The sequence below is a fragment of the Planococcus citri genome, chromosome 1 (genome assembly GCF_950023065.1).
Source record: "Planococcus citri chromosome 1, ihPlaCitr1.1, whole genome shotgun sequence".
Taxonomy (NCBI): domain Eukaryota; kingdom Metazoa; phylum Arthropoda; class Insecta; order Hemiptera; family Pseudococcidae; genus Planococcus; species Planococcus citri.
In genome coordinates this window covers 22,405,315-22,425,945 of record NC_088677.1, presented here as the reverse complement: position 1 = coordinate 22,425,945, position 20,631 = coordinate 22,405,315, and the positions used below count along the sequence as shown (strand labels likewise).

Genomic DNA, 20,631 nt, shown 5'->3' with positions numbered 1-20,631 from the left:
GGACTAAGGTAAGGTAAGGTAAAGTAAAGTACCTACTACCTACCTGATTGATCAGTTGTTATTTCACTAGCATTTCTGTATTATCATTATCAATAATAAAAAAAACATATCCATGGCATAAAGGAATTCAATTCTTTTCAGGCTATCACCCTCATTGGCCCAAAGCTCGCAAAAAACGATTAGCACAATATGGGGCATTGGGGCTCGGTCGAATTTCAAAGCTCCCCCCTTCCACATTTTGAGTAAAAAAAAAATGAACTGTCAGGTCTGTCAGTCAGTCTGTCACTGTCCAACTCCAAAGTGACCTCCGCGGTTTGTCAAAATGGGTTAAAATCAGCCGAGAAGAAGAAATTTTCAACGAAAAAATCAAAAAAATGTTTTTTTGAGCATTTTTGAAAAAAAAATTTCAGGCTCAAAAATCAAAATTAAATTGGGTCATGCAACACTCCTGGCGGATAAAAGTTGAATGAATTCAATAAGCGTATTTTTGTGACGTCACGAAGTGATAAGAATGAGAAGATAAAATAATTATGTACATAAAAAATATTTTGTAAAATATTTCGAAGAAACTGCAAATTATTTCATTATTTTCTGCTAGAAATTAACAATTAAATTCAAGAATTCAAAGAAGAAACCTCTTCGGTGTTTCTAACAGCGAGGGATTGAAAAACCAACCTGCTGAAACGACATTTCGGTAAGAAATTCCGAAACAACATTTTACATTTTTCTTGTCGATCAAAAAAAAGATCTCCAACGCCTACGTTTGCGTGGTTAAAAATCCTATTATTTACGAATTTTCAATAAATTTACAATCGATCATCTTGCATAACGATTTTTACAGGTATCTCCGTTCGTTGCGAACACACGAATCGTTCATGTATTTGAAAAACGATGTAGATACGGCGTACAGATAAACGAGAAATCCAGAATTAGGAATTACCCGGTAAAGAAGTTCATTAATGGTTAAAATTAAATGGATCGATGGATTCCGCACCACGTAACATTACCAAGATGGTCGCGAAAATGTTACATGTGTATTATATTCACCACCATATTCCTAATCGTTTTCGGGCCTTCTTATTTCCGATGGATGTTCTACCATGAGCCGGAAATCAAAGGTGAATGAAAATTTTCTACTCTTGGCGCTGAATTTCAATACGCTAACTGCGGATGTAATGGTTAATTTACAGATAATTCTTGCGAACCGGGTGCTATATTTTTAAATTTACGTAAAGAAGCCGACAAAGCTAACGCTAGAGTGGATCATTATCCGGCCTATACCAAAGAAAGATACGCTTTGTTTATCGGTAACGGGTATTTCGGAATCCCATTAAATGGTGATTTTTCGTTATACGTGAAATCCGGTCGTACTTTATCGCTGCATATACCGTACTATCCGGATGTCAAAGTACAAATTCCTGTTCAGTATGTGGAAGAAACTGGCGTACATTATACCAATGGAATCGCCTATATTGATAAATGCTACGATAATAAGATTCGAGCAACTTATACGTACTATGCTCATCGTACAATGCCGTCAATTTTCGTACAAGAAATATCCGTTAAGAATTCGTACAGAGATAAATTCGTATTCGATTTAGCTCGAAAGGGCCATTCTACTTGGAGTGGTTCAGTTACTAAAGAAATCACGTAGGTTATTCTACTTTGTCATTTTACTCAACGTGTTACTTCATCTTTTAGTAACGAAAATATATTTTACAGGCTTTACAACGAAGATAAAAAAGAAAAAGAAACGTTTGTCGTTATTACCGGAAAAGTTTTGGATACTTTTACGGATAAGATCTTAATCGTATCTGTCGTAACGAGTAAAATTTCCTCGCATTTAGAAGTGAGTTGTGTAATTTGAAGTTTCCTTCGCCCTTATTTTCTTCTAATCGTGTTCTTTTGCTGCTACAATAGATTCCTTCGGTGGAAATAGTTAAACTGAAGATATTAACCAGTATCTTCTATACCAGAGTAACCAAAGATCAATATAGTCTAAGAGTGGCAGAAAATGAAAGAAAGGCCATCGATGTACGTTCATTCATCATATCTGAACATGTATTATAGCCATTTCTTCGTACTAATTCGATTGGTTTCCTTGCAGTATATGAAAACAGCTCTAAGCAAGCCATATTTTGATCTCAAACAAGACCATATAAATGTTTGGAATATGTTATGGAATACCGGTTTCTCCATTAGCTATTCTAAAGTCTCCGGTGTGCTGAATGGAGACCAGATCAACGCTACTATTTATAACGTATTGTCTTCGGTACCTGCTTTATACCACGAAGAAACCAGTTCAGCGGAATTAAAATCTTTCGTTACCAATAGCTTATCGTATGTTGAAGGTTGTTACGCTAGCAATCATCACACATTGTAAGTATTGTGATTTCTAAAAACAACGCTCAAATAAATTACTATTTTCAATACTGATTCGTTTCAGGGAAGCTGATAAGTTATGGAGTAGTATGGAAACAATTGATGAAATAAACAGCGTTGTTTCCTTGTGGTTATTGACTTTAGAACAAAAAGTAAGCAGGATTTCCTCATTATTAATGGAAGGAAAATTGATAACAAAGTGAGAATTTCAACGTTGGAATTTTTTTCAGGGCTGTTACAATTTGGTGAAAGCCGGAGCTGACGGTGTTATTCAAGCGATGGTCTTGAGTTTTGGTAGTTTTCGGTTTAGTAAGCAGCATTTAGAGTTCAACATGCATCCTAGTTTTCTACATCGAACTTACCATTTTAGGTAGGTATTCGAGTGTGAAGGATGAATCATAAGCGATATTATTATCGCTACGTTGATTACAAGTCAATATGTTTTCGAGGTTTTTTTTTTCACCGATAAAAAGAAATGACATTCATTTCGAACGTTTCGAAATCCGTTCTTTCATTTTTTATTTTTCATAGGAAGAGGGGAGAGAGGGAGGGGGTTATGGAGGTTATTGGTTATTTAAAAATCCAAACTAAATCTAGGGCAAATTGTTTCCTCGACGTGTTATCCTACCATTACCATTCGAATGAATTTTGGGTTGATAAGTTTTCAGGGGTTTCCAAACTAGCTCAAACTGATGCATAAAAATTACACGGTGTTTTGCTAGTTCAGGGATGAGGGATTGTACTCGGTTACTTTTTAAGTAACCAAGTTACTCAAGTTACTAATAGTAACTTTTGGTTACTTTTTAAAAATGTTATTCACTAAAACTTACTTTTTCCGAGTTTTTTCACAAATTTCTTTTTTTTTCAAAATTTTATCCAAAATTATACGAAAAAAAACATTGCTTTTATTTAAATGGCATCACTGATTTTTTAGCGGTATTAATTTTATTTTTTCAGTAGATTTTTTTTTTGAAATGTACTTAGGGGTTTTCTAATGTCGACAGGTATTATTATTTTTGAATTTCTCGATGGTTTTTAGTGGATTTTCTCCTGTTTTGATTGATTTTTACATCTTGAATTTTGGTGGTTATTTTTTTCCAAAATAATTTTTCCATCACTTTGCTTTGAATTTTGATGATGTTTTTCGCCTGAATTTTTAGCCAAATTTATTACCTCGAATTTTCGTGATTTTTTCATAAAAATTTTCCATCGAGCTTGTGTGATTTTATTGCTCAAATAGTCGGGATTTCTCCTTATTTCGGTTGGATGTTTTTTTTTTGCATTTTGTGAATTTTTTTCTTTGCCGATTTGGTGAGTTTTCTTTTTTGAATTTCTGTAGATTTTCCCCTATTCTGAAGGGTATGATTTTTCTGAATTTTTGTGAATTCCCTTTTTTCAAGTTTTTCGACGATTTTCTCGGAATTTCCATTTTTATTCTTTTTTCAAAGTTTGGCAAAGTTTCTTCAGTTTTGATAGACTTTTTCAACTTTGAATTTTCACGATTCTATAATTTTGTTCTAAATTGTGGTGATTTTTTTGCCTAAATTTTGATTGCATTTTTTCTATTTTAACCGTTTTTTTTTTGAGTTTTGTGCTTTAAAAAAACAAGTGATTATTTTGCTCACATTTTTGTGGAATTGTGATTTTTCTTCTCCCAAAAATCGTGATTTTCTTTAAATTTTGATCTTTTTTTCGAGAAGGGAGGAAAGCTTCTTCAAGATTTGATGACTTAGTTTTTTTTTATTTTCACTTCACCTTTTGTGGTGGATTTTTTTGCATCTTGATATTTTTTGTTCGTTGATCCCTATCTCTCGCTTTTCCTCTTCCCCTCCAGTTATGAGGAAAGGTCCTCCGGATTTCCTCTATCTTTTGAACAATTTTTTTTTCAAGTTCGCATTATTTTTCTCAGTTGAATCCTCTTCAGTTCTGCTAGAAATTTTTCGATGATTTTTCTCAAAAATTTATCGATTCATTTCCGAATTTATACCTAATTTTAATTCTCGTGAGTTCTCTGTACTGAATTTTCGAGAGTTTTCCATTTTCATCATTTCCAAAATTTTTATATTCGGAGCAGCCTTTGAAATTGGCAGTGTAATAATTTTGTTTTGAATTTTATTGATTCGTTTTTCTGTCTAAATTTTTGTTCTTAATTTCGACGAAATTTTCTTGATTTTTCGAGATTTTTAATAAAATTTTCTCCTAATTTAGCCCCAAATTTTAGTAATTTTTTTTGCTCAAATTTTTGCGGAATTCCACCGTTTACTGATTTTTTCAAGTTTTTGAGTTTTTTTGGACTTTGCGACTTGATGGTTTCATTTTGAATTTTTTTGAGGATTTCTCAATTTTCGTTTACAGATTTTTTGAGTTTTTGAGTTTTTTTGGACTTTGAGACTTGATGGTTTCATTTTGAATTTTTTTGAGGATTTCTCAATTTTTGTTCACAGATTTTTTCGAGTTTTTGAGTTTTTTTGGACTTTGACACTTGATGGTTTCATTTTGAATTTTTTTGAGGATTTCTCAATTTTTTTTCAAGTTTTATTCTTTTGAATTCCTATAGATTTTATTTTCCAACTTTTCGACGATTTACCACGAATTCTTGTGGTTTTTTTTGATTCTATATTTTAACGAAGTTTTCGCAATTTTATCGTTAAATTTTGTGAGTTTTTTTTTTCAATTCTTGCGATGTTTTTCATAAATTTTACTGCTTTTTACCTGAATTTTTTCGGTGGAGTTTTTCTACTTTTAATCGAATTTTTATTCTGGAATCCTCGTGATTTTTTTCAACTTTTTAAATTTTGACAAAACTCTTGTTTTTTTTTTCATTTTGAATTTTGCTCTGCTTCCTGTGTTGGTCATTTTCTCTCTATTTCAATAATTTTGTCACCTGTTTCCAATTTTTTTTTTTGAATTGTGTCAATTTTTGACAATTTTGATGGAGGATTTTTTTCTTTTTGAAGCAAGGTACATTTTTTTGTATTCGAATTTTTAAAATGATTGTCATAAATTACTTTTTTCCGAATTTGGATGGCAATCTCCCCCCTCCCCCGTCGTCTTTTCCTGTTCATTTTAGTAAGTTTTTCGTTCTAAAATAATTCTTCTTATTTATGGAATTTTTTTTACAAATTATTCTTTATTATTTCTCAACATTCGAATAATTTTTTTTTTTCATCAAATCCTCGCTCATGTCAACATTTCTGCTATTTTACAATATTGGTATTTTTGTGTTTGATTTTTTGAAATGATTTTGAATAAAAGATTAAATTTCGTTCCTCCCTGTTTCGGTAGACCTTCCCCCTCTTCTTTCAATTTTGCAATTTTTTCAATAGTTCAACACATTTTCCGATTATGTTTCCGGAATCCAATATTCTTTTCATGCTTTCTTTTCGAATTTTGATCTACGAGTAGTTTACTTTCAAAATGTTGATAATTATCTGTTTTGAGCTGTTGCTAGTTTTTTTTCAAAAATAGTTTTTATTCGAATTTTGATTTTTTTCTATTTTTTGAAAAAACTGCTATCGAAATTTTTGTTACGATTGGTTTTCTGTCGCAATCTGAAATAAAATGTAATGTTTTGTATGCATTGAAGTTTTTTGATTGCCCCTTTTTTAGTTTTTTTTTTTTACATTAACATTTTTTTTTGGTTACTTTTTCCGCCTTTTTTGGTTACTAAAGTTATCATTTATGAGAAAAATTTGAGTACAATTTCTGTACATGGTGTTTTGCTAATTGAAATATGTATTCTGCTTTTGATTTTAGGAGAATAAACTACGGTAATCAAACCCACGTCAATGTGACTGTCGAAGTAGATGAAAACGACAAAGCTATAATTTACGTAGCTTTAGATCGTAGCGACAAAACGTATTACGCTTGTGATGGCGGTTGCCTCGACAGTCCGGTGCCTTTGGGGTAATTTTTCACAATAAAATATACACCCAGCAAACCTCTGCACAGTATTTAACGTTATTTCATCATTTTGTTTAGACAAGAACTTTTACAATTACCTGTAAAATTGACCAAACCATTTACTGCCATTTTATATATTACGTCTGATAAAAAACACATGGAAGAATTACGACAAACACTCCACGTCAAAGAAGTCGCCGAAGGTAGACATTTTCCCATCAAATTACGAACCAAGTTGAGAGCATTTCATTCATCAATTGTTTCATTTTTGTTTACAGCTCCTGCTCAAGAACGTTCGTTAATTATAATGCATAAACACGGACACCATCTAGGTGGTCTACCTACCTTCTTTTGGGTCTCGATTTTCACCTTGATCGTCATATTTCATTTGTTCCTAATTAAATTGATTTATAACGAATACTGGAATCAAGATAAATATAAACAAAAGTTAGTCAAAAACGTGCATATTTTGAGTGAACTAAAACTGCAAGTTTGAGAGTTCTGATGTTTCTGTTTCTTCATTTCAGACAACAAGAAGGTCAATCAAGAAGTGGCGTGAAATACAGATTTTTACATTAATCAAAACGCCAGCAAACCTGTGATCTTTTTTTTCCCCCACAAAAACGTCGTGTCTGATCGATTTTCAATGAGCTAGTCCATGTTCGAGATGTTACTACGTTTTATGTTATGTTGTAGTTCGCGTAATAGCAATATTTTTTTCCTTTTTTTCCACTTCTTTACTTTTTACGGTCTTTGATGAAAAAAACTGCTTTGATTGGTTTATTATTATGAAACATAGTTTTTTATTTGTTTAATTAGTGCTTAGTGATATTTAACATAAAATGAGCACTGCATTTTTTTCTGTCTTTTTTTTTCCTTCTTCGTTATTGTTAAGGGATGATATGTATACTTATGTTGAAGAATTGTTGTGTAGATTGAATACATTTCTTTTTCCATTTTTAATATTCATCAGTTTTGTTATTTTCATTTAGTCAAATTAGATCCAACTAGGCAATTAAAGCACATCGAATGGACTCGTATGTCGATGTTGGTCAATTATTAGTAACCCTACAAGGTAGATAGGTAATGAATTCCAATTTTGACTAAAAAAAAAACTGAAAGCAATGTATTTAAATTACACGTTTATTTTTCTACAAAAAGAAATAAGGAAGAAAGTACACATCTGAAAGCTGCCAAACATTTCGAATTATCCGATATTAAAATCACACTTGAGTAAAATATGACACATAAAACGACTAGTAACTAAATAACAATAGCTGCGCGTATAAAATTCACACATTGTACATAGAAAAATCTCATTGAAAATGTTTTTAAAAAATTAATGAAAAATAATAAAAGGCACATTAAAAAAATATAAATACATAAAATAAAAACTTGAAAAAGGTATAAAACTGTAATAAATTTTCAATAAATAAACAAGCTATCAAAAAACATTTAAAAATTTGTCGGGCAGTTGTGAAGTCATGATATTTAACTTTAATCAATATGAAAGCATCATAATTCCTCCAGCAAAAAAAAGGAAAAGCATAAATATTAACAGACTAGAAAATGAAAGTAGTTAACATAAAATTGAACAAATTTTTCATCTAGAAACATAATCATGGATATTAAAATCAGAAAATGAAAATTCCTTTCACTCAAGTACACAAAGATAGGTATAGGCCATGAAATACTGGCAGAAAGTGGACAAAAATCGCTTTAAAAATCATCTGTCAGCTTCAACAAAAACTACAACTTTCTGCCAACATTCCTTAGCCAGTTGGCCATTATTCTACAAGACATCGAATCATCTGATTAAAAAAAGTTTACATATTCTGTAACATACCATTCTGTCTTAATACATCTAATCTTATAATATCTAGGGTTTGGTAAATGACGCGGAAATTAGGCCTGGAAGCAGGCTTCTTATTCCAGCATGATTTCATGAGATCGTACACATTTTTTGGAGTATTGTCAGGACACTGCAGGACATTACCATCCTTGATGAACTTGACAACTTCCTGATGAGTCATCCCATAATAGGGTTGCAGAGCAAATGAGAATACTTCCCAAAGGCAGACTCCGAATGCCCAAACATCCGACTCTATGGTGTACTTATTGTATAGAATGCTTTCCAAAGGCATCCATCGAATAGGTATGGCGTCTTGTTCGCCACCTTTGTAGTAATTTTGCAGATACATCTTTTGCGATAAACCAAAATCAGCGATTTTGACGACCATAGCGTCGTTTATGAGGCAATTCCTAGTAGCTAAATCTCGATGAACGAATTTCCTGTCAGAAAGATACACCATTCCGGCGGCTATTTGTTGGGCGATGTTTAATAAATCCAGACTTGTCAGCTGGATGTCCTGAAAAATTAAATATAACGAGTTAAAATTGAAGAAATATTCCGATGAAATAGTGAAATTTTATGAAAAATCTTGCATACTTGGAAAATATTGCCATTTTCGATCGATCTGAGGATATAGTTACTGGGTGAGCAAGACCGCAAGAATTCGCTGACGTCGCCCCGACCCATGTATTCGAATAACAGGCACATTGGTTGACCGACAGCGCAAACACCCAATAACTTTACGATATTAGGATGATCGAATTCGCTCAATAGGCAAGCCTCTCTTTCGAAATCAGATCTCAGATCATCGGTGGCTTCGTTTTTCAGCATCTTCACCGCAACTATGGTGAATTCTTCGCCTTTCAATAAGCCGGGAGCTTTAGCCTGCAAAAATCCGCACATGTTTAGTCATCTAGGTCGTTCTTTGATCATACAAAAAAGCCAACTCTTAAGGACAATCCGATCAGCCCTCCCCTCCATTTTGGGGAAATATTTCGCCGATATTGAATACCAGAATGTGGTGTAGGATAATTGATAGGCCCATGGACCAGGAAGTTGTATCCAACAATCTGGGACACACCTACTGCTTGATCTTCACAAACCACATATACACCAATTCGATGAAATATCTAGAGCTCAGAGCCATAAAGGAGAGATTCTACAAGGGTGGATCAATAAGTAAGTTTCCCTCACCCATAGATTGGGAACCACTGGGCCAAAATGACTGAAACTTTGATATGTTGTGCCCAATGGTCTTGGCTACAACATATCAAAAAATCAGCCAATTTGGTTTATTAGAAGTGTGTTTTAAGCGTGGTGAACATGTCCGTCACATTATTTCATTGCACCAAATTGGAGCAGTGCATGATGATTGCACAAAGCCATTCATCCATGATGCACCCTTGTACCACCTAGTAGGGCCAGCTTCTGTGTCTTCCCTGCTTCCATACAGGGAGTACCTAAGCATCAGTGAACTGCACCCCGAAAAACTGACCCCCCCCCCTTAGGTGAAGTGAAGAGTATACTTGAACGTATTGAAGAAAAATGCGAGATACAGATCCAGAGGAACAACTGGGGACATATATCAGTCAGATCAAATGGAGTATTTACAATAGAAGAACTTGAAGACAACCTAATGCGGCAAATCTCCGAGTACGCCTTGGTGCATTGTGTTAGGCAAGACACGAGCCTTCCGCAATGTTGACACTCTAAAGTCAAGGGGTGCCAAAGTGGGAGATGTGGTGGAGATATACAGCAAAGTAAACTACGTTTTATATGCAGTAAGTAACCAAAGAAAGATGCAAGGATAAGCCGACGATAGAAGGCTTTGTACAAACAATGAAAGCTCTGGCAGCTAGTGTTGGCCTGAGAATATTCTCAATACGCATAATCTGAGAATATTCCCGCATATTCGCGAATATTCTCAAATGCTAGGAGAATATTCTCTCAAAAAAATAAAAATCATAACTTTTTTCAAAAAATTTGAAGTTTTTTTTACAATTTTCCCACAATTTACAAGTTTTACAACTACTTTTCTTCATAAATTTCCAATTTTTCATAATAATTTGAAAGTTACCAAAACCTTTTCATGGAAAGTTTCCTATCATCTCCAAACAGTAAACTAAGCAATAATGTTCTAATTTTTTGAAAAGAATATGAGGAATATGTGCACAAAATGCACATATTCTTACGCATGCGCAATCAAAAAAAGAATATTTGCAAATTTACCCAACACTACTGGCACTACTGGCAGCCAAATGTCTGGAGCTGAACATCACAAAAATCGCAGTACCGAGATTAGGGTGTGGTTTGGATTTGGACCAACTCAATTGGAAACTAGTTAAGAAAGCGCTCCTATAGTCTGTTCCACGTAAGAAGCACAACGCTCTAACTGAAAAGTTTCTGTTTTGTAGCCAAATAATTTCATATTTATTTGTCCACATAGGGTGCATGCATCAATACTGGAGATGAAAATTTGAAACAATTTTTTGATCTATTTACGTTCATTTAGACAAAAACCTTTCATAATCTTGCATATTGCTTCATTTTTTCCTTTCTCCTACACTTCCCAATCCATCTAATGGCTTTAAAAATGAAAAATGATTTAAAAATCTGTTTTACATTTATTCACAAGTGGTGAAGCACCTTAAGTTTTCAATAAAAACCAGAATTATTTGGCTACAAAATAGAAACTTTTCAGTTAGAGCGTTGTGCTTCTTACGTGGAACAGACTATAGAGTGCTTCAAGGGCCTTAAGGTGACAGAGAGTTTGCACCCCCCTACCATGTTAGCATGATTACCCAAACAAGACATCAAAAGCCGTTATAGCCGTTATAGTCAAATTGTAAATAAAAACCTTTTTATTTTTTTATTTTTTCCTATCTACTTTTGTAAGGGCTAGCAGGGTGTCTACTAAATCCAAAAAACAAAATTTCGTACCTTTTTCGTACTTTTATTGTATTTTTTTCATGCACTATATTTTTAATAGTTATAATTTGTAGGTACATTGGAGAGAGGGGGTGTATCATGTCATTTCGGCTACAAAAATCAAAATTTTAATGTTCTGAGCAGTGTGGTCTGGGTTGTCTAGAGCCGATACGAGCCCAGAACGAATACATATAGTTTGACCCATAGAGGTTTTTTGAGAGGGGGGAGGGGGTTTGATTGAAAATTTGTCAACTGAACTAGGGAAAAACTGCCCATAATATCGTTTTTAATAAGACTTACAAAAATGTTCATTTTCTGTTTTGAATTTTTGGGGGCCCAAAAATTATTTTTCTCCAATTTTAAAAGAAGAAAAAAATTGGCCCGAGCGAAAAAAGGACGCGAGTTTTTGAGAATTTGATTTCAAAAGGCTTGAAAACAAGACTTTGAAAAAAAAAGAGGAAAGGCCCAAGCGAGGCGAAGGCCAAAACCTTGGAAAAGTCGTATTTTGAGAGAACTATAAAAAAAACAATGTTTTTTAATGCAAGGAGTTTGTTTTTTGGTTTATAAAATTTTAGAATTGGAAAGATGTTTTTAGGATATTACTTTTGATAAGAAAAAAGCCAGAGAACAGGTCCAAGTGAAGGCGAAAACTATTGAAAAATTGTACTATTTCGGGAAGTAGGTATGCGAGAATTTCATTTTTTACTTTGAAACTTTAAAAATTGAATACTTTGTTGACGATTTTTTTAGAAGAATTTCAATTTTTGAAAAAGAAAAGAAAACAATCCCAAGCTAAGCGAGGGCAAAAGCTTTAGAAAATTGTAGTTCTAAAAGCAGAACAATATCAATTTTAATGTAAGAAATTCTGTTTTTCTTATCTCAATTTTTTTCAAGTTTATCAATGGTTTTTTGAAATTGTAAGCGGGAAAAAAGCACCAAATTGACCCGAGCGAAGAGAGGGCAGACGCTTTTCTAAATTTGTAGTTTCAAGAAGCGAAACAGTAGTAATTTTAATGTGAAGAATCCAGTTTTTCCACCAACGACATTTTAAAAAGTTTGTTTAAAACTAACTACTTTCCAAACACAATGAATAATTTGAGAAAATATAGAAAACAATAATTGAATCGGTGGGAACGGAAAGGTATAACAAGTCACATTTTTGGAAAAAAATTTTTTCACGGATATAGGGGTTTCAAAGTACGGCGGATCTACTGGTGATGTCAGATTTCCGCAAAACTGCCGGGAAAGTGGTATTTGGGCGCAGAAAAAGGGCGGATCCGCATTTATGACTTTTTTGTAAAATTTTTTTGATTCCTTGAAAAATAACTAACATTTTTGAGAAGACCATTTTTTGAAATTCAAGTTAATCTCTGAACTGAAAAATGATGAAAAAATTAACAACTTCGGCAAAAAGTCTTAGAACTCAAGGGGTTTTTGGTCAATTTAAACGAGATAGCAATCTAAATGATGTAATTAGATGTAGAATCAAGCCCCATTCGTGCCCGAGCAATTTCAAAAGAAATTTTGTCGATTGGGTGCAGAAAGGGTCTAAGTCCCATTTGTTTAGGCAGCAACAGCGCCGCCGCACGTGAATATTTTTTTTTTCTAAACAGAGCTAAAAATTGTGTCTTGGGGTCCTCTTTCAATGACCTTAAGCATGTTTACCAAAAATGTTTGATTTTCAAATCAATCAGTTTTTTGTTATTCCTGAAAAGTGCGAAAATGGACTTAGCCCCTTTCTGTTCCCACCGATTCAATTTAGCCCGAGCGAAGCGAGGGCAAAAGGTGTTGAAAAAAATAAAAATTTTGAGGATACATTATGGTAATTTTGTCGGCAAATTAACATTAAAATTCTTTCAAAATTTCGTAATTTTTTGACGATTTTTCGTACTTTTTTGGGCCATTTTCCAATTTTGTACCTTTTTCGTAAATTTGTACTTTTTTTGGCCTGTAGACAGTCTAGACACCCTGTAAAGTGTAAACTTATAATATAGAAAACAATCTTTTCTTGTGTGCAGTTGGTGAGAAGCCCTAAGCTAGTGCACTGACTGCCCCACAAAAGTCCAAATAAACCTCGTGGCACAGTGGCAGTAACTAGAAAACCTACTTGTTGGAATCACCCCTAGGCAAAATCACTCCCACTTCAAACTTCACCCTGAGAAGGTGATCAGAACAGGTATGTGTGGAAACAAAACCTGGGAAGTGACAACTGGGCCTTAGGCAACCGCCCAGGGGGTTGGATCGCGGTGGATAATCCGTCTCACCTCCCTCCTCACTGCTTACACTTGGGGTGAAGCTATAATTATATTTAGACACATACGAGTATGTTTATTCTAGTAACCCTTAGTCTCCCCCACCGCCTGGTGCGAATTGGGGAAAATTGAAAAAAAAAGTTTAGGCGTCAAAAGTTGAAATTTTAATGCTTGAAAAAATTTAATATTTACCTGGAACACTCGTCCAAAAGCACCTTGACCTAAATCGCGAATATAGATTATATCATTTCTAGGAAATTCCAACTTTTCTAATTTTGGATTTAGGCAAGCGCTCGATTTGTGATAGGATTTGTTATCGGGTAATTTTTGCAGGTCTATGTTTGTATCCTGAAACATAAACGTGTTCAATCAATGACAACGATCTTAACTTGAAGAGTAATATGAAGCATGAAGCAGAATCACTGATTCGTGCTTCTCTATCATGTGCAATTTTCTAAAATAAACCTACTTGAGTAGGTGTAGGACGATAGACAACCAGTTTCTTCCGGCACATTCGATGGCAGATTATCAGCAATGGAAACAAGACAAATATAATCAATATGCCCGAGGCAATTATTGTAATCAAATATGGATATCTGTAGAAAAGTTGCACAGCAATATCCAAGGTATTGGCGACTTTTTCTTGAGTTACGGAGACAGATCCGTCTGAGAAAAAAAACATATCAATAAAATGCCCAATTTTTAATCGCATTCACAACCTAGATTCATAGTTAAATATTGCATGAACTCACTGCAAGCTGGAATATCACACTGTTGCCAACGTATATCTGGATTAGAAGTATAACACCAAGGAGTAGCCACCTCGCCGCCGGCATTTCGACAATAATTCTCAGAATTTTGTATCTCTGGGAATACTTTGGGAGGTCTTTCAAAATCATGAGGTGATTTAGAATCCCAACGCTGACAAGGTATTCCTGTTCTGGTAACGTTTTTGGTACCTTGATAGTATCGACCATTTCCTTGAACACAGTCGTCTAGAAAAATAATTAAATTCAGCGACAAGTTTGTAAAAATTGAACGGAAACTCGAAAAACACGTACAAGTAATTTCATCTTTTTTCATTTCTGTTAATTTGGCATAGGAACATGAGGGTGACACGTGATCGAAATTATATCTGGGCAGCTTGTCGCAATTCGGAAGGGTAAAATGACCTCTGGAGTTGAAAGTAATACCCTTATCTCTGTTGGCTAAAATTAGAGCCCAATCGTTGTAACAGAATAGATCCCTAACAGCCACACAATCTTCGTAGCATAAAGGTAATCCGATCTGATAACCGTTTTCTGAACCGCATTCTGGGAAAGCGTAAGTACATAGGAGTTTCTGTGCCGAAAAAAGAGTAAATTAATGAAAGGGAAATAACTCCCAGATAAGAAGGTACGTGGTGTTTGAATTATTACCTCAGCTGCCCGACGACAAGGTTCTTTGAACCCTTCGATCATTTCTTTCCATAATCCGGTGACAATTTTCTCGTTGTCATTTCCTTTCGTGTTATTAAACCATACACGAACCGATTCGTTCAAATATCCTTTACATATCTGACCGTGGTAAAAGCTACAAATGCCTTGAGGAGGTGACATCGCTTCACCTTTAAAAAAAATGTTACACATTATGATTATTATACATATACAAATATGTTAATCGTTATTACTTACGTTAAAAAACTACACAACTTACCATAATAATGAGTTGAGCTGTGAAACACAACCAAAATAGAGGTTGCAATCGTAATCAACGATATCATTTGGATATTTTTTTATGCATCTTTTCTTTATTATTTCAGAAATCTGCAAATTATCAAAACAAATAATACGGTTAATATTACGATTTCTCGTACGTGCAATAACAAGCGAGTAAAAAACAAACAACGAACATGCAAATTTTTCACATTTTTTTCTCTTTTGTGAGATAATTTGCCAGAAGCCAGATTCATGAGATTGATAACATCTCGTGACGAATTAACACCTTGATAAAGCAATACAATTAATCTAAACGTTGAAAGGTTATCGTTTTGTATGATCAGAGTTTGAGCGAAGTGTACACAAATTTGAGAATAAATTTTCAAAATTTCTTTTCGTCTTAGTCTTCATTCAAAAGTGTTGCTTGGAATATATGAATCGAATTATGTGTTTGGAAGATTCGTACACTAAATTTGTGTTTATTATTGATGGTCTCTTCGATCGAATTGGTATTCAAGAAGGTACGAATAATTACGACGATGTTTTTTCGTGGACCTGAATTTGAAATATAGATGAGAGAAAACGTAATCTAGGAGTACAGTAATAATTATAACACAATTATTTTACCAATTTTTCGTTTGTTTGACTGCGATTTGAAGGAGCGAACACTTCAGGAAGCGCCGGTGAATTCATAAACACACACCCATCGAATACGAATTGAATTTATGGCAACACTCAACGAAAGTTCAAAGAAAGCTCAACTCCATTATTTCAAAAGTTGAAGTAGAGATTTTGATACACAATGAATTTGAAATAGCTTTTGATACCAAAATTCGCATTTCTCTGACTCATTTCCAGATTTCGGAGTTTGGATTTGGAATTTTTTATGTTTACATTTTGCACTATTTTTTGGTAGGGATGGATGTTGTGGCGAAAAGAGGAAAAGAGGGTGACGGATGCATAAACTTTTGAGCACCCTGTTAAACGAAGCCAGTTTTTCGAAATTTCAATTTTCGGTGTATTTTTATTTTTTAAAATGAAAATTTTATTTAAAAACTGTTACAATATATGTGAGTTTTTATCTAAAAATGCGAAATTTCCAAATAATCGAAATTTCACACTGCTTCGAGTTGTTTAAAATTGTGAACGTCCTTTAACCAAATAAAAGTTGCGAAAAGTGGGGTGGTAACACTGCGTTAACATACTATCCTACAGTGTTACCCAGTGAATTTGAAAAATTCCCATCCCACATTCTAATTCAACATGTGTTTTAAAATAAATGATAACGATTATGAAAGAAATATAAATCATGACGAAATTTTTCGTTTTAAGTAGTGATATTTTTGAAGAATTGTGGAGATTTTGAAGAAAAGAATAAACCATCGTCTGATCGTTGTATCAGAAGTCAAAGTAATGTATACCTACACAATATTAATAATCATAAGTACAAGTCGACCAGTTGCGGATAATTCCGCAACAAATTCTACATAAAATGTAGATACATGACGTCATTGTGAAAATAATGAATTTCGTGTCAATCAATTCTCCATTATTTCATATTTGTTAGAAGTTAATTTCATAATTTCAATAATTCAAACAAAATACTCTTGAACTTGGCTATATGCAGGACTGCAGGAGAATGGGAAAAAAATTTCCAAGTGGAGAATTGAAGAAGTTTGATTCTTTTTACTCAAAATCCTTCTATAGAGTACCTGGACCCCATAATTTTTTTATACCATTCCATAAGTAATAAGAAAATTTTATCAAAAAAAAAATCTGAAGCACTAAGCAGAACCCTTAACCTAAGCCTATAAATGGGTCAGTTGTCATTGTCATTTGACAATTCTTTCCAGCTGTCAGCTGTCCAGTTATAGAAAAAGTTGATGTTTTTCACTGTTTTTGTAAATCACCATCATTTCTATCAAATTTGAGTATTTGAGATGAATTGATGAATATAATTATGATCATTCGCATTCCCTAGTAAAAAAAACCAATGGTTTCAAATGAAAATATCATGGGGTATTTTGAAACCACTAATATTTTTTTTAATCAGGGGTTTCTCTTATGAATTCGTTGGTGTTTTTTTAAAAATTTTTAAATCAATTGCCTAAATGAAAAAAAATGCACGAAAAAAATTACGAATTTTTTATTTTTTGTAAGCTAATCCAGGGATGTGAACTGCGAACAAAAAAAAAATAGGTCAATTTATTTGCTCACTATATATGTATACTCACATATTTATTCTCGAAAAGAACTAAGAAGTTCAAAAAAGTCGTACAGACAGTGAGCTGAGCTCAACTGCTCAAGTCAAAGGTCATGTAAAAAATCTTACTTAGTTATAGTTTTATTTAAATCTGCAAAATGATGCTTCTGGACAAAGCACTGCCTCTTTACACATAATTATATGTATTTTAGTTGTTTTCTGTTGAAAAATGTGCATATTTTCATGATTTGTTAAATATCAATATATTAACATCTACGCCGATTTTCGGAATGTAGGTATTCATTTTCATTTTTTGTTCAACATCTTTTCTGCATTATTTTCGAGAAATGATGTATTGAATTGATGTATGACAAATTGACGATGATTTGAAAAATTTAATTAGATTTAATATTGATAGAAGTCTCATTACTCTCATTCAACAAAGTCTCTTCAACTTTTTCAGTTTTCAATTTTCATTTATCATCATCTTTTCAAAAACGAAAAAAATGTCTTCGTATGACGTCACACAACCTAGCCCAAGGTTTGAAGGTTTCATTGATGTTAATTGTTTCCAAGGTTTCGAAATGATGGAGGTACTGCGGATCTATTTTCGTGATCGAAAACCAAAACATTCTCCTGATTCCAAAATCCAACCATTTTTTAATTACAATTTTTTTGGAAAAATGTAAATTTTCAAAAAGATTCGAAGGCATTCGCTCAGGTAAGGAGGTTTCTAAACGTCAAAATTAATTCGCAAAAACCAAAAACGGCCGTACAATCGGCGCAAAAGGTACCAAATGGCTCCAAGTTTTGTGTATTAATAGTTAGATTACCTATACTAAATACTTCGCAAACACACGAGTAGGTAAGCCTCAATGAGCTGACTAATTTTCACTTTGTTGCATTTTTTCTGTTCACAGGATGAGTAGAGAATACATCTGTGAATACTGTGGTCACTCGATCACCAAATGCGAAGAAGGCGATGACATATGCGTAACAACTTGTCACCACCTATATCACTACAACTGCCTCCAGGCCCGTAGCCCGAATGGAGACCACCTCATGTGTTAGAATGGACAAGTATTAGAATGGTCAAGTGGTAGAAAAAGAGGGAAAAAAAGGGAAAAATATTTTTGTTGCCAACCCACTTTGTTTGGAGAAGAAAATTTTGTAAATTAAAATGAAAAGTAAAGCCCAAGTATTAGAATGGTCAAGTTGTAGAATAGTCAAGTATTAGAATGGACAAGTGTTAGAAAATACAAATCAGGATAGACTCGGAGAATGTGAGAATTAGGCGAGGCGAAGCCGAGCCGTTTAAAATTTGTATTTCATTCGATGAGCATTACTCCCCTTGGTGAGTTCAGACGGAGGCTGGACATTACCGTGTATGTAGACAGTACCTGCGGTAGTTTCTAAAAAACTGTACTCACCGAGGCCGAAGGCCGAGGGAAGTTAACAGACATAGTATGAACAACAAAGCGACCCGCGCAACCGAGGCGAAGCCGAGGTGAGCGGACACAACACCCCCCCAACCCTGAAAACGGCTACCCTTGTACCCTATTATCCAAAAAAGTAGTAAGTCTAAGTACCACTTCCTCATCCTCTTATAACAGATTGCTCTTTTCCCCCTATTTTTCAAATACTTGACCATTCTAATACTTGACTATTCTACTACTTGACTATTCTACAACTTGACCATTCTAATACTTGGGCTTTACTTTTCATTTTAAATTTTAATTATTTTACGAAATTTTCTTCTCCAAACAAAGTGGGTTGGCAACAAAAATATTTTTCCCTTTTTTTCCCTCTTTTTCTACAACTTGACCATTCTAATACTTGGCCATTCTAACACAAGAGGTGGTACCGCCAGAATGACATGGGTGACAAGGCTAGTGAAATTTCACACAAGGCAGACCTTTTTGTAATGTTCTCGCATTTGAATAAAAATATTGTTTTAACCCCCCCCCCCCGCCTTAGAAGATTGCAGCCCTCCCAATGTTTCCAATAGAATAATTATTTTCCGATGCAATGAAGGATAGGGTTGAAGAAAATAATACCTGAAGTGATATTTGATTAAAAAACGAAAAGAAAAACATCATTCAAGCATTTTAGAAATTTGGAGCTAATTTTTATTGCAATTAGATGAAGCATGATGAGGAAATTTGTGTATTTGAATACAGTATGGTGTATCAAGGATTTTTCCAAAGAAGTCGCAACCTGGACTTTGGCATGAAAAATCGAAACTTGAGGTAATTTTCTGGAAACTCTTCATAATGTATGATCGTATGAGAAAGAAGAAAAAATTACTGCTCGAGCAAAGCGAGAGCAAAAATTTTCAAAGTGATTATTTAAAAAAAATTAAAAACGTCAATTTTGTATGTTTTTTCATTTTCAATAAGGGGCGACACCACTGAAATGTTAGCTACCAGTTTTGAGTTCAACCACCACAGTAAAATTTTGAATTTGAAAATTTTCAAAAATTGAGACCTCGACTTTTAGGAAAATTCAATTCGCGCTGTTTGCTGTTTTGATATTTTTTTTTCTCAAAATTTTCGGATTTTTGTAGGACTAGGCCAGTGGACTTGTCAGACAAGGCGCCGCCTTGTCTGCCTTGTCGCTGGCTACAGGCCTGACTGCCTCTACCCAATGATCAACTCTCCGATGGAAAAAGTAAACGGCAAAGGGGTAACGAAGTGCAAGAGATGTAACGCGATTATTGGTCCTCACGATTACCAAAAAATTGAGCCGCGTATAAGGAATGTTCAGCCTGGCATGAATGATCCTCATGTATTGCCAAAGTTCAGTGAACAGCAGCTGAGAACAGCATTGGTGAGTTCTATGACAGAGATCACCAGCTTACGAAACAAAATTATGGAGCTCCAAATACAACTACATACGTTTCGCCAGCAGCAAACATCATGGTTCCTCTCGGAAATCACCGCGACTCCATTAGTCCCACCACCAATTCAACCACCGCCGCCACCAGCGCCGCTACAACAGCAACCAACGTCACTGGTAGGTGAACATCCGTTGGCTGCTCGTTCAATGATTTCCCAATCAGTCTTTTACCCAAATACCAAACCGCCAATGTCATCCTACCAACCACCTGTAACATCTTTGCCAGCTAGTACCCTGCCAACCCCAATGCCAGTTCAACCACCACCTGCAGGAGCGTTTATGCAAATACCAGTACGTCATACGTTTCACATCAATAATCAGCAAAATAATGACGAAGCAAGAAGAATTATTGAGCAGCAACGAGCTGTTACTTCAACAACTCCGCAAATGTATCCGCCGCCTCCAACCAATGGTACCAAAAGACCATCTCCGACTGGCGAACCTTCTCAAGATCAACCACAATTGGCCCATAAACGCCTATGTGTTATTCCTGGTAGCCGTGGGGCAAATGGAGAA

The 20,631-nt window shown here is 34.4% G+C and overlaps 2 protein-coding genes across 4 annotated transcripts; one reads left to right on the top strand and one right to left on the bottom strand.

Annotated features, from left to right (window-relative positions):
- Positions 1 to 515: 515 nt before the first annotated feature.
- LOC135849883 (uncharacterized protein KIAA2013 homolog) lies at positions 516 to 6,901 on the top strand. Its single transcript, XM_065370519.1, has 12 exons — positions 516 to 694; positions 842 to 1,118; positions 1,191 to 1,650; positions 1,723 to 1,849; positions 1,921 to 2,034; positions 2,108 to 2,379; positions 2,447 to 2,534; positions 2,613 to 2,752; positions 6,139 to 6,288; positions 6,364 to 6,488; positions 6,564 to 6,732; positions 6,813 to 6,901. Exons 2-12 carry the CDS (start codon positions 974 to 976, stop codon positions 6,862 to 6,864), a joined length of 1,842 nt encoding a protein of 613 aa, XP_065226591.1. The 5' UTR covers positions 516 to 694; positions 842 to 973; the 3' UTR covers positions 6,865 to 6,901.
- A 509-nt stretch (positions 6,902 to 7,410) lies between these two features.
- On the bottom strand, positions 7,411 to 15,911 carry Nrk (Neurospecific receptor kinase). Of its 3 annotated transcripts, XM_065370517.1 has the most exons (10): positions 15,642 to 15,911; positions 15,481 to 15,569; positions 15,013 to 15,122; positions 14,736 to 14,923; positions 14,379 to 14,658; positions 14,070 to 14,312; positions 13,787 to 13,983; positions 13,510 to 13,665; positions 8,735 to 9,022; positions 7,411 to 8,654 (listed from the first exon to the last, which is right to left on the bottom strand). In XM_065370517.1, exons 3-10 carry the CDS (start codon positions 15,077 to 15,079, stop codon positions 8,112 to 8,114), a joined length of 1,962 nt encoding a protein of 653 aa, XP_065226589.1. In that variant the 5' UTR covers positions 15,080 to 15,122; positions 15,481 to 15,569; positions 15,642 to 15,911; the 3' UTR covers positions 7,411 to 8,111. The 3 variants fall into 3 exon arrangements, with proteins under 3 accessions (XP_065226589.1, XP_065226588.1, XP_065226590.1); XM_065370516.1 differs by lacking the exon at positions 15,481 to 15,569; XM_065370518.1 differs by lacking the exons at positions 15,481 to 15,569; positions 15,642 to 15,911 and adding an exon at positions 15,209 to 15,461.
- Between the last annotated feature and the right edge of the window lie 4,720 nt (positions 15,912 to 20,631).